At 35.6% G+C, this 11,553-nt stretch overlaps 2 protein-coding genes across 3 annotated transcripts; one reads left to right on the top strand and one right to left on the bottom strand.

Moving 5' to 3' along the window:
• Positions 1-1,162: 1,162 nt before the first annotated feature.
• LOC112508791 (transcription factor E2FB) lies at positions 1,163-9,481 on the top strand. Of its 2 annotated transcripts, none has more exons than XM_025113548.1 (14): positions 1,163-1,551; positions 6,115-6,307; positions 6,713-6,772; positions 6,887-6,972; positions 7,043-7,131; positions 7,208-7,259; positions 7,420-7,472; positions 7,552-7,602; positions 7,773-7,821; positions 7,910-7,975; positions 8,046-8,122; positions 8,594-8,813; positions 8,925-8,991; positions 9,096-9,481. In XM_025113548.1, the coding sequence occupies exons 1-14, from the start codon at positions 1,393-1,395 to the stop codon at positions 9,215-9,217; spliced, it is 1,344 nt and encodes a 447-aa protein (XP_024969316.1). In that variant the 5' UTR covers positions 1,163-1,392; the 3' UTR covers positions 9,218-9,481. The 2 variants fall into 2 exon arrangements, with proteins under 2 accessions (XP_024969316.1, XP_024969325.1); XM_025113557.1 differs by having other exon boundaries at positions 7,049-7,131; positions 9,096-9,283.
• On the bottom strand, positions 9,390-11,133 carry LOC112508799. The gene is made up of 3 exons (XM_025113572.1): positions 10,733-11,133; positions 9,876-10,058; positions 9,390-9,709 (listed from the first exon to the last, which is right to left on the bottom strand). Exons 1-3 carry the CDS (start codon positions 10,988-10,990, stop codon positions 9,551-9,553), a joined length of 600 nt encoding a protein of 199 aa, XP_024969340.1. The 5' UTR covers positions 10,991-11,133; the 3' UTR covers positions 9,390-9,550.
• Between the last annotated feature and the right edge of the window lie 420 nt (positions 11,134-11,553).

The raw sequence follows: 11,553 nt of genomic DNA, 5'->3' as shown, positions 1-11,553 counted from the left end.
CTTTCTCAACTTACCAAAATGGTAGGAACCCTTTTCTTCCCCAACTTTAAACCCTTTGTATACCTCTTTTATGCATGCTTGCATGCATACACATGCAAGCACACATATGCACCCCATAAGAAGTATTTTATGATTTAAAACTCTCATGAATGCATAATAATAATATACACCCACCCACCATATAACTATGCATATGGATCACAAAAGGATTCAGTTACATTTGGATGTTATTTGAACCAGATTTAGTTCACTTTGTGAAAAACTGAGATATGATTACGAAAATAATCATTCAAAATAAAAAAAGAAAGAAGAATTATATTATATCCAATATTAGGCCTTGAAACAGAATCTTGTTGAACAAAAAAGCCGTATTCAGATACAATGAATATGCTCTAGGACGGAAGGATTCGAACCTCCGAATAACGGGACTAAAACCCGTTGCCTTACCACTTGGCTACGCCCCATTTATATTTTTATTGGACACTAATACTAATAAAGACATACATATGCATATTTATCATCACCTATGCATGCTTCCCATGTATGAAAATATATACTCACATATTAAACTCATGTAAGCATGTATCTACATGATCAATTATAACAATTAATCAGTTATTCATGTGATCATATAATCAAGGTAATCACATAACAATTATCTCAGGTGCATAACTAGGACCCGATTATCACATGTAAAAACTGTTTATTTTTTATATTTTTATACTAATTTGATCGATTTAGATTTCAGACTTTTTTTTTTTAAAGGAAACCAGACAAATTTATAAACCAAAAAGGAAGAACAACAAATTTAGATTTCAGACTTCATACGTAAAAACAAATAATCTTAGTGATCCATATTTCTGACTTCAGAATCATCTCTTATAAATGAGAATTGAAATCAGACTTCAGATTTTAATATTTTAAAAAAAAACAAATGTCAGCTTAATTATTTGAGACGAAGAAAGTAATTAATAAAAAAAATTACTATATTTCAAGTAAAATATTATATTTTTATTTCTTAAAGAATTGCAAGTGTAATACCAAAAGGAAAATGGAGAGGTTCCCTCCACATCCATATCCGAACCAAATTCCCTCCTTCCTCCCTTCCTTTTGTAGTCTTCTATCTCTCTCTCTCTTCCCGCTTTTTCCAATCATTCTTCACTTCTTCCTCTTCTTCTTCTTCCACCTGCAACCAGATCTCTAACGATCCCTTTTCATTTTTCCCGCCCAATTCAATTTCTCTACACAGATTCGATCACTCTGTAAAACCCCCAAAAAACCTCGAAAAGAGGGCCTCATCGATCGCTTTTCTCAATTCTACTCAAATTACATCCAAATTCACTGGGGTTTGCTTTTGATTTGCTTCGAATTAGTCAACGATTGCGCCAGATCATGCAACAGCAGCATAATCATAAACATCCCTTCTTAAAACGTCAGCTTCCTTTCACCTCAATGAAGCCGCCGCCCTTCGGTGACTATCATCGATTCTCCACCTCCTCATCAACTACTGCAGGGCATCATGAATCCGAAGCCATAGTCGTAAAATCTCCTGTAAGCATAGACCGTAATTTCCACTTTTTATCTGTCTGTTGGTTCTTCTTTCCTATATTATCATAATTTTGGAGATCTGATCTATTTACTCTCTTATGTTAAGGGGATTGTTTTTTTTTCCTTTTTGGATATTTTAATTTTGTGGTATTCATTTCAATGTGAAGACGGATATGTGATTTTAGTGCTATTTTTGTTTTTGTCCAAATTATTGTTACAAGATTCTTACTTAAATTGACTCCCAAGGATCATTACCATCAAAACAAAGTGCTTAACTAGGATTACTCTGCCTACATGCAAACATGGGCAACTTATGGGCTATTCCAGTTTCATTGAAGGAATTATGTCTGAATTCTCTTTCTATACGAAAAAGACCTTGATTTAGTTTAAGTCCTAGCACTATGCTTGAATTTGATCAGCTTTTTGTGAATTGGAGGTGTGATATCTACTATCTTTCTTGGTAACAATGTGTCTGTATAAGTTGGTAGATATTATGGAGATCAAATCTCATATACAGATATCTTCAAGAGCCAACTTATTGAAGAATCATATATTTAGTTAGTGGAAGGGGACTTGTTAGATTGTCAAGAGATAACAAAGTTCACAAATTGTCACTCTTTTCATTGGAAGGCTATGTATGATCATATCTTTGAAGTGTACACATTAAGGTGAATCAATGTACTGTTTCTTCTGTTCACCATTTTCAATTGTTGTTGGATTAACCAAGCTCAAAAAGAACCTTGATTAGAAGAGATCAAAGTTTGTAGATTCACAAGAGAAAAAGGAGTCTGAGGGTATGGATCAAGTTCCATTGAGTTGATATTTTATTCAATCCACATGCTTACCACCTTTTAACAGGAGATTGACATTATATGTTCACAATGATTTTTTATGGCTGGAAAGGATAAATTGTGATGCTCAGGGGTTATCTAGCTTTAATAGAACTTTGAGGTGAGAATTGAAAATCCGGAAGGATAAAGCTCATTTGTTCCATTGTGTACTAAGCCAGAAGTTGTATAGTCACAACCTTCATGAATGAGAAAAAGGGGAAAAGTGTAGTTTCTGACAGGAGTGAAATAATTTACTTAAGCTTACTGCTTAGCAGAGTTCAGGATATTTCATCCACTATTGTGTCTAGGCTGAGAAGCCAACTATAAACAGAGATCATTCATTGAGCAGTTCCAAGAACCACTGGAATATCACACAACTTGAATGACCTTGTGTATCAAATACAAACGACAATAGTCTAGTGCTGGGGACTGCTTGTGATTAGGAGGGAGCAACAGCTGGTGGCGGTGCATTATATCATGGTCATATTAAGATAAAGTATATGTGGTTCTTCCTCATGCATTTTGTGTATAGAGGCTGACATTGAGAAACTTGTGTTATATACTGTTTAGACCCTTAAACAGTGGAGTCAATGCCCTTTTGGTGGCTGCTTACTAGTTACCACTTTACCATGCATTAATTGTAATCTCCATATCTACTAGTTAATGTTTTTGCTACTACTAGTTATTAAAAAACATATTCTCCGTGTTATTCTACTACCATAATCACGTCAGTATATATTCTAAAATCATTTTAAGAAAATCTCAATTAATTTTATCTTGAGAGTTTTGATATTAAGTTGAGCTTTACCCTTTTGGAAAGAAGAATCAACCACATGCTACACAAACAAGGTTGGATTAAACCTTAAACGAAAAAGGTGCAGTAAACAGAGTGGGTAAGTGCTGCTAGCAGGAGCGGGGGCAACATTATCAATAATGTAATGGATTAAGAATCAACATACGATATGTAAGAAAAGCTTATGTCACCCCTGTATTAGACAGAAAAGAGGAGCATATGGCTCGGTAAGATAAAATGGTAGGAATTGGGGGTATACAAGTGAATACTGAAAACAACTTGCAGAAGCTGGTTTCGAGGAGAATGTCATAACTCATAAGACAAGACAAAAGTGTTTCTTTCTTACCTCCTGACCCTCTGAATAGAACTTGGATGTTCTTGTAAAACAAGAACATGGAAAAACTGACAAAAATCATTTTGGTTATCTATTGATAAGAGGACTAGATCATATGCCAGAGATCATCCACAAGAAGCTAAGGACTTAGAACACAGTCAATGGCTTTTAGTGCTCACGTTTTAATTCTCAACCATATGTAACAGGAACAAGAGTATTCTTGAATGAAATATCAAATGACAGGGTCCATAAAAATTACAAGGTATTTTGGTAGGATAATAGTGGTTTCTTGTATTCGAATAGATGTGATGTAACTTGTTAGGTTGGGATTATGGGAGATTTGAATGTTGAGGTAGATAATCAAGTAGTATATTTTAGATTTTCCTTTCTGTTTTGTTAGTCTACTTGTAGTAGCCTCTCCAAGGAAATTTTTATTTTCTTATTTTATTGTAGCAGTAGCTGATATATTTAAAAGTATATACCATGGCTAGCTTCTTAGAATATATGTATCTGTATCTCATGGTAAAGTATTATAGCCATGGTAGGAAGTTTGTTGGTAATAGAAGTTAATCTAGTCCCTTCTGTGCTTAAATTTTGAATCAAGCTGTATTTCCAGTTGCATGAAATCTGACATTGCTGATCCCATGCAATGCAAGCATTATTTTTTTCTGTCATTTGCACTTGCAAAAGTAACCTCCCATATATCATTAGGTTCTTACTGTCTCTGTACTTGCAATTATTATCCCACTGGAGTATATAGTGACGGAGATAATGAGATATTGAAGTGATTTATTGCCTACTCTTATTTTTTATATCGACACATGAAAGTGTGATTCTTGTTTACTGGATTCTTTCTTTTATTATATGTTAAGAGTTTCTTAGTGGATTTTTTAAATATCTAGTCAATTGCACTTGAGCACACATACTGCAGGTCAGAATAGTAAAATTCCAACTCAATCTAGCCAAGCTCAACTGGTCCTTAAATCACATGATGGGGATCCACACTAAAGACTAATTCCTTCCTACATGCAAGATAAGCTAGTTTTCTTCTTCCATATAATTTCCTCCATTATAAAATGCAATAATCAGTACACCTTTCATCTTCTCAGGTAGCTTTGGACTACTAAAGCCCAACCTGCAAAGCATAGTTACTCGTGATACACTTAGACTGCTATATCTGCATTGGGTACACATTAGTTTCTTGTGTGGCTTGGATCTGCCTTGACACATACCCAACTCACACCATCTAAAAGGAGTGGTCCGAATCGAACATGCATGTATTTTAGATACACACATACTTATAAGGGACAGTCTTAGGTAGACAGTTTCCATGGGTGTAGGCCTTCCAACAAGGTAATGGAAGTGTGCAAAGGTTTTCCAAGTCCAGATGGAGTTCTCTTTGTTTTTGGGGACTTTGGTGAGTTACACACAGAATATGGAAAAGGTCAAGAGGATTTCTTTTTGGGAGGGGGGTCTATGGATGAGGGCTTTGATGCAGGCTTGACCAGCTAAGTTGTTAGTTGAAAAACACTATATGGGATGTTCTTATGTAGAGTGATAAATGGGGGATCTTAAACATGATCAGATGAATGGTGCCGAATATATGGGATCCTTTTCCTGTTCCAACTTCTTATTGAGGCGGTTTGATGGGGATGTAAACCTTCTGCTACTGAAGCTCTGCCTTTTTCATGCTTCAGTTCTGGGCATTTATTAAAGGGTTAAATACATAGAATAGCAACATACTTTTAAGTTTATTCTTGTTTGGCATTGATTGAAGCGTTTAAATGCACAAAATAGCAACAAACTTTAGGTTTATTCCTGTTTTAGACAATTTGCTCTTTTTTTAACTCACAGTAACAGCGTACTTTTGTTTTCTTCCATTTTAGACGATAAATCACTGGGAATGCCTTTACTCGGTTACCTTTGCTGACACACAAACTGTGTTAGCGACTCATTAACTGTTATATGGCAACCCGGTGCCATGCAGCATCTAACAGGTTTCTAGGTAATTTGTTGCCTAAAATGGAAGAGAATAAAAAGTTTGTTGCTATTTTGCAAAAAACGTACATTGCTTAAAATGAGAATTGGCCTAAGGAGATTGCTATTTTGTGCATTTAGCCTTTTACTGAAATATTATTATATGGCCTTTGTTCAAATGCAATGAATTATAGCTGCTTGCAGTAGAATATAATTTTAGCTTTTTACTATTCATTTGATATTATTCTCTCTTTTATGTTGTTCTTATGCTCATGCCTTTTCGAGCTGTTTTGCCATTCTTTTTGTGGACAATATTAGAATGCTTTGCTGCCCAAGCATAAGGCCATGTGTTCCTGGTCTTTGGTAGAGAATAGATATTATGTCTTCTAGGTGTGGGAGCTAGAACTGCACTCATTCATGACTGAACTGTTAGCTAGCCAAACACACATGCTCCAATTATTATTATTTAAATGTCTAATAAGATGCTTTCCGTACATACGATTCACCTTCAGTATTGAGATGGTCGATTATTATCTATTTGCTATCATTGATAAGAGAGTTTGTTTCCTATGAATATGTTGTAAACTTTAACCACGTTGATTGTGATACATGCTTAAATAATTATTTGTCAGCTATTAAAGAGGAAAGGGGATGCAGCAACATTTGAAGCCGAATCTAATGAGCAGAACCCCAATCCTGGAAACGCGTTAGCCATTAGCAGTCCTCTACAGACCCCCATGTCTGGAAAATTGTCAAAAGCACAGAAAATTCCAAGAATTGGAAAGTGCAACAGGGCTGGATCTCAAACTTCTGCAACCAATACTGGTGAGCATTATGTACAAAGTCTTCATGATACCATTTGATGTACACTGGGAAAATCAAAAAGTGAATTCAAAGGAAACCAAATACTTCTCATCAATCGAATGCTTACAAGAGGGTTTTCTGGCTTTCGAGAGGCCAGAATCTCTCCATAGGACTCACGCCCGAAGTGTTCATAAAACAGGAATCGATGCCTCCCTCATCTCAAGCCCTCTTATTTATACTAAGTAACCGGCAATCTACCCTGCTTCACCTACTTGTACCCCAGCAGTAAACACTTGTACCATAGCCTACTAGAATTGAATTGGCTATAATACCCGGGGTATAACAGATTCAAATAAAGTATTTATAACATCATAATCAATTGTTGTTGCAAAACAGAACATCTGAGAAATTGTGTGAATTATGCAGATTCTCCATCAGGAAATAATCTTACTCCAGTTGGTCCCTGTCGTTATGATAGCTCTCTAGGTAATACATAGAGTGCTGCAACCTTTTCATCTCTCTTTAAAATCATTTCCAGAGCAGAGTATACCTGTTGCCATCTTTGTGTAAATGAGCATTGACCATGATTTATAAAATCAGGTCTTCTAACAAAGAAATTCATCAACCTTATCAAGCATGCAGAAGATGGTATTCTTGATTTAAATAAAGCAGCAGAAACATTAGAGGTAATCATATTTTTCATCTTTCCAAGCACTCTGTTAGCTTTTGTTAACTGAGTTGGTTGTATTAGTACAGGTACAGAAGAGGCGGATCTATGATATAACAAATGTGCTAGAAGGAATTGGTCTCATAGAGAAAAAACTGAAGAATAGGATTCAATGGAAGTATGGAATGTTTCTTGTATCCTCTATGGTTTATTACATCTCTTGGTACATTCTGACAAATTGATTGATACACTAGGGGACTTGATGCATCAACGGGGGAGGTTGATGAGAATATTACTAGTTTACAGGTATGGTTTAGCAGTATTTCTATCTGTGAGTGGCCTTTATATAACAATATTTGCATTTAATTAATCCATGAGTGGTCATATATAGTTAATCACCTTCATCTTCATATCACTCATATTTGTTATTAATCTGATCTTTTAAAGTTAATTTATTCCATGGCAGGCAGAAGTTGAAAATCTTTCAGTGGAGGAGCTTAGATTAGATGAGCAAACAAGGTTATTACATGTGATTTATACAAAGAAAACTTATCACCTTTTTAGTAATGCTAATGCTTGTACTTTGTTAAACTGCCAGAGACATGCAAGAGAGGTTGAGGGACCTGAGTGAAGATGAAAACAATCAAAAGTACAAGTTTCTTATCTATGCATTTCTGGTTCTGTAAACGTGTCAATAACTTATCTTGATGGAACTAGGCCAGTCAGGCTAAAATTTATAATATGTAGATTTATCTCAAATGGAAAGAGATTGTTCATATCAACATACATACCCACCCACCTGCATTATTTATTTTGTAGGTGGCTTTTTGTCACTGAAGAAGATATTAAGAGCCTACCCTGCTTCCAGGTATGTTTTACATTGTCCAGGGTCATAATCCAAGTAATTTGGAAGCTTTACCTTTCAATAAAAGCACTTTTTTCTTTGTTGGGTTCAGGAAGAAACCTTGATTGCAATTAAAGCCCCACATGGCACTACTCTAGAAGTTCCAGATCCTGATGAGGTAATTTAAGAGTGTATTAAGGAAATGATATGATTAATAGAGCTTATGGAAACCTTTCTTCAATAATCAGGCTGTTGACTATCCTCAAAGGAGATACAGAATAGTTCTAAGGAGCACTATGGGCCCTATAGATGTTTACCTTGTCAGGTACAACATTTTCCCTTTTCTTTTTCTAATAACAGTGGTATCTATCATCTTACGCAAAATGCTCCTCCACGTGGTCAGACAAATTTCAGGCCTTTTGGCCTGCAGGCGTGACACTTGAGGAGTTGATAGCACCTACCAAGATTCAAAAAACCTAGTGTTCCATGAGACACCAAGTCTAAATAAATTACCCATTAGGTTTAGGTATTTGTTCTTAAAGCTTTCCTATCCCTTGGGTGTGGTAATTGAACATCCAGGGTCTATGCTCATACGACCAAACCCTTCGCCTCATATATCTCTTATTCATATTGAACCCTTTCTTTCTTGTGCAAAAACATAAACCTTCATTGTTATGTCGGAATGTGGATGAGAGTGTTGATCAACAATTGAGTAGCTTTCTGTGTTTGTATGATAATCAATCGTTTGCTGAAACATTAATTTGGTGTATTGTATTTGTTCATTTTGTTTGTTTAGTCAATTTGAAGAGAAGCTTGAGGAGATGAATCGTGCTGAGCCGAACTCAAGCATACCTTCAATGATGGAGATGATTGAGAATCCGACTACAGAAACAGCAATGGAGGCGAGCCAAGAACATGGGGTTGGGATGCAAACAACAGACACTCAAGCATGTTCAGATGTAAATGCATCAGAAGACTTTGTTAGTGGGATTATGAAGATTGTTCCAAATATTGACGTAAGTTTGTATCTTTTATGAGCCATGAAGGCAGCAATCATACTTGTCTCATTTCAAACCCGACAACAAAATCACTTGGGGATTACTAAGCATTACTTTGGGTTTTTGCAGAGTGATGCAGACTACTGGCTTTTATCAGATGCCGATGTTAGCATTACTGACATGTGGAGAACGGAATGTATCCTTTTATTTCCATGTTCTTGTTTGTTTATACTCTTTCTACCACTTGTTTTAGTTCATTATTATGGTAGAAGTAGTTTTCCCTGACTCTTGAGCCAATAGCTAGTGTTGAATGGAACGATATGGGCATGCTTCCTAATGACTACGACATGCCTGTTGTCACCACCCCACATCCCCAAACACCAACTTCAGAAATGCATTCTGATGCAAACCCTACAGGGTAAGATTTTACAATCTTATTCTCCAAAATACAAGATGACTCAAATGTGAGAAGTACAGGTGTGGTATGGTATGGCATGAAGGATGGCTCCTTGCTGATTAATAAAAATAGGGGTAGTGTTTTGTAAATAGTTGAAGAGTTTGTAGCCTTTGTAACATAGCAGCAACAAAAGAGGATGATTGCATGTTTTGCACTACTAGCTAGTAACTTAGTAGTATTGTCATTAGCAAATTTGCAGGCTCATTATGGATTTTGTGTTGCCTATGAATCCAATAGATTTACAGTGTATTAAGCCGGTAGCAAATGCATTTACATATAGAATATATGATTCATTCAGCTAATTATCTTTATCAACTTTCTTGCCTATCCAACTAGCAACAATCGGCGTGAGTGCTACAGTAGGCGGGAATCTTATAGGCGATGCAGCTTTATGTGCAGCATATGCCAATGCAAAAGTCCCCACCTTCTCTCCAGTTTCATTAGCTGAAATCCCCACCTACAAAGAAACATACATGAGTTTCTTACATGTAAAAATGGCTCATGCCTTGCAAACTGAAGATGCTTATAGTTGTTGTCTTCAGGACCCATGAGATGAGTTTGATTTTTATAGTTATTACCAACAATAATGGGAAATATATATGTTCAAAAAATTGTATGTATACCTTTTGTAACAAGGATTGGACATCAACACCAGCAGTAATGAGGGCATAGCATAGTGAAAAGGAGATCAAAGAGAGAGTGATCGAGGTGGCTAGATAGGCTCCACCATATTTGGTCAACAGCTCTTTGGCTTGCTCTCCTTTTGATTTCTCCATCTTGTTATCTTCCCCCTTTGAGCTAAATATCTACAAAAACACCTATCTATCATCTTTTTCCGCTAGAAAAGAATTTGAAACACAATAATACGTTGTGCTTATTTTCGTAGAAGTATAATTGATTTTTAATTCTTTCTTGTTGGTACGACTACAATTGTCTAGTAGTAACTTAATAATCTATCACTTATTTAGTAAGTTTCTAGGACGGAGTTTGATCCGAAACCTGGACAAACAATATGAATACGGTTCTCCAGGACTTTCTTCGACACTCATAACGACGATGATGCTTTAAAACGGAAACATATGGACATGAACAAGTATTAAAGCATGAATCATGATGATGCTTTAAAAAGGAAACATATGGACATGAACAAGTATTAAAGCATGAATCATGATGATTCTACAACACTACGGAAACAATCTCACGACCATACCCGATACCGTATATGTGCCTCGACATTCTCTACAACTTTTTTCTTTGTATTTTTGAAAGTAAACCTCCTTTGTGCTGCTGATTTTCATGGTTATAGAAAAAAGTAAAACTAGTGGTAAGAAAAATGTCAAAGGAAAAGGTAATGGCCGTAAGCATGTATGTTACAAAGACCTTTGCTTCATGATACTCCCTCCATCCCAATCGTTTTGCTACAAAAAGTAAGTTATCTTCTCAAATCGACACCAATTTTAAAATGGATAGAAGCAGATACCTTCCATAAACCAGCTTCAAGACCGTATTTCTGAGTTACATCATCTGGTGAACTACTCTCACTCTGTGTTTCCTCTTTGATTGCCCTAACGCTTCGTGACTTCCCTCTGCTGCTTGAAGAAGAAGAACAAGTAGTCATAAATGTTCGTTTATCATTCAAAGGCGTAGACGAGAAGAAGATGTTGGATTGCTTGTGAGTGATGCAGGCGGAGGCCGGAGGTGCTGCTAAAGGTACGCCTGCCATCGCCATGCCCTTCATACTCTTCTATCTCTTTATCTTTCTCTTCCTTTCCTTTCCTTTCCTTTCCCCTTCCCTCCCCTCCCCGCCCCGCTGGAAGGGAAACTAACCACACATTATAATTTATACTCACCCCTTTCCTCTTCCCAAACTTTCTTCTTATTAATTGTTACTTTCTCCTTGCTAAAATAATATATGTTTATGATAAAAATAATATTCGGTTTCATTATTGTATTTTTTTAAATAATTAAATAATACTTTTATTTTTAACAACTAAAATCTCATAATTTATACTATCTTATAAAACATTTAGCTAAAACTCTTAAAAATTCTATTAAAAACTCTTAAATCCGTTCATCCCTAAACGATTTCATTCCTATCCGATTTCATCTCATATCTGAACTCGTGTAACTAACTGCAGATAAATACAATCAAATACATGAAAAACTTCTCATTTTTAAATATAAAAAATCTAAAATATAATTAGTATAATCATTGAGTTCTAACAGAATACTTAATTATTATCTTTATAAAATGTTATATTATTAAACCAAAAATAAATTATTTCATTATTAAACTTAAAT

The sequence above is a fragment of the Cynara cardunculus genome (genome assembly GCF_001531365.2).
Source record: "Cynara cardunculus var. scolymus isolate 2C chromosome LG 1, CcrdV1, whole genome shotgun sequence".
NCBI lineage: Eukaryota > Viridiplantae > Streptophyta > Magnoliopsida > Asterales > Asteraceae > Cynara > Cynara cardunculus.
The sequence above is the reverse complement of the archived record's forward strand: the minus strand, read 5'-3'. Positions and strand labels throughout refer to the sequence as shown.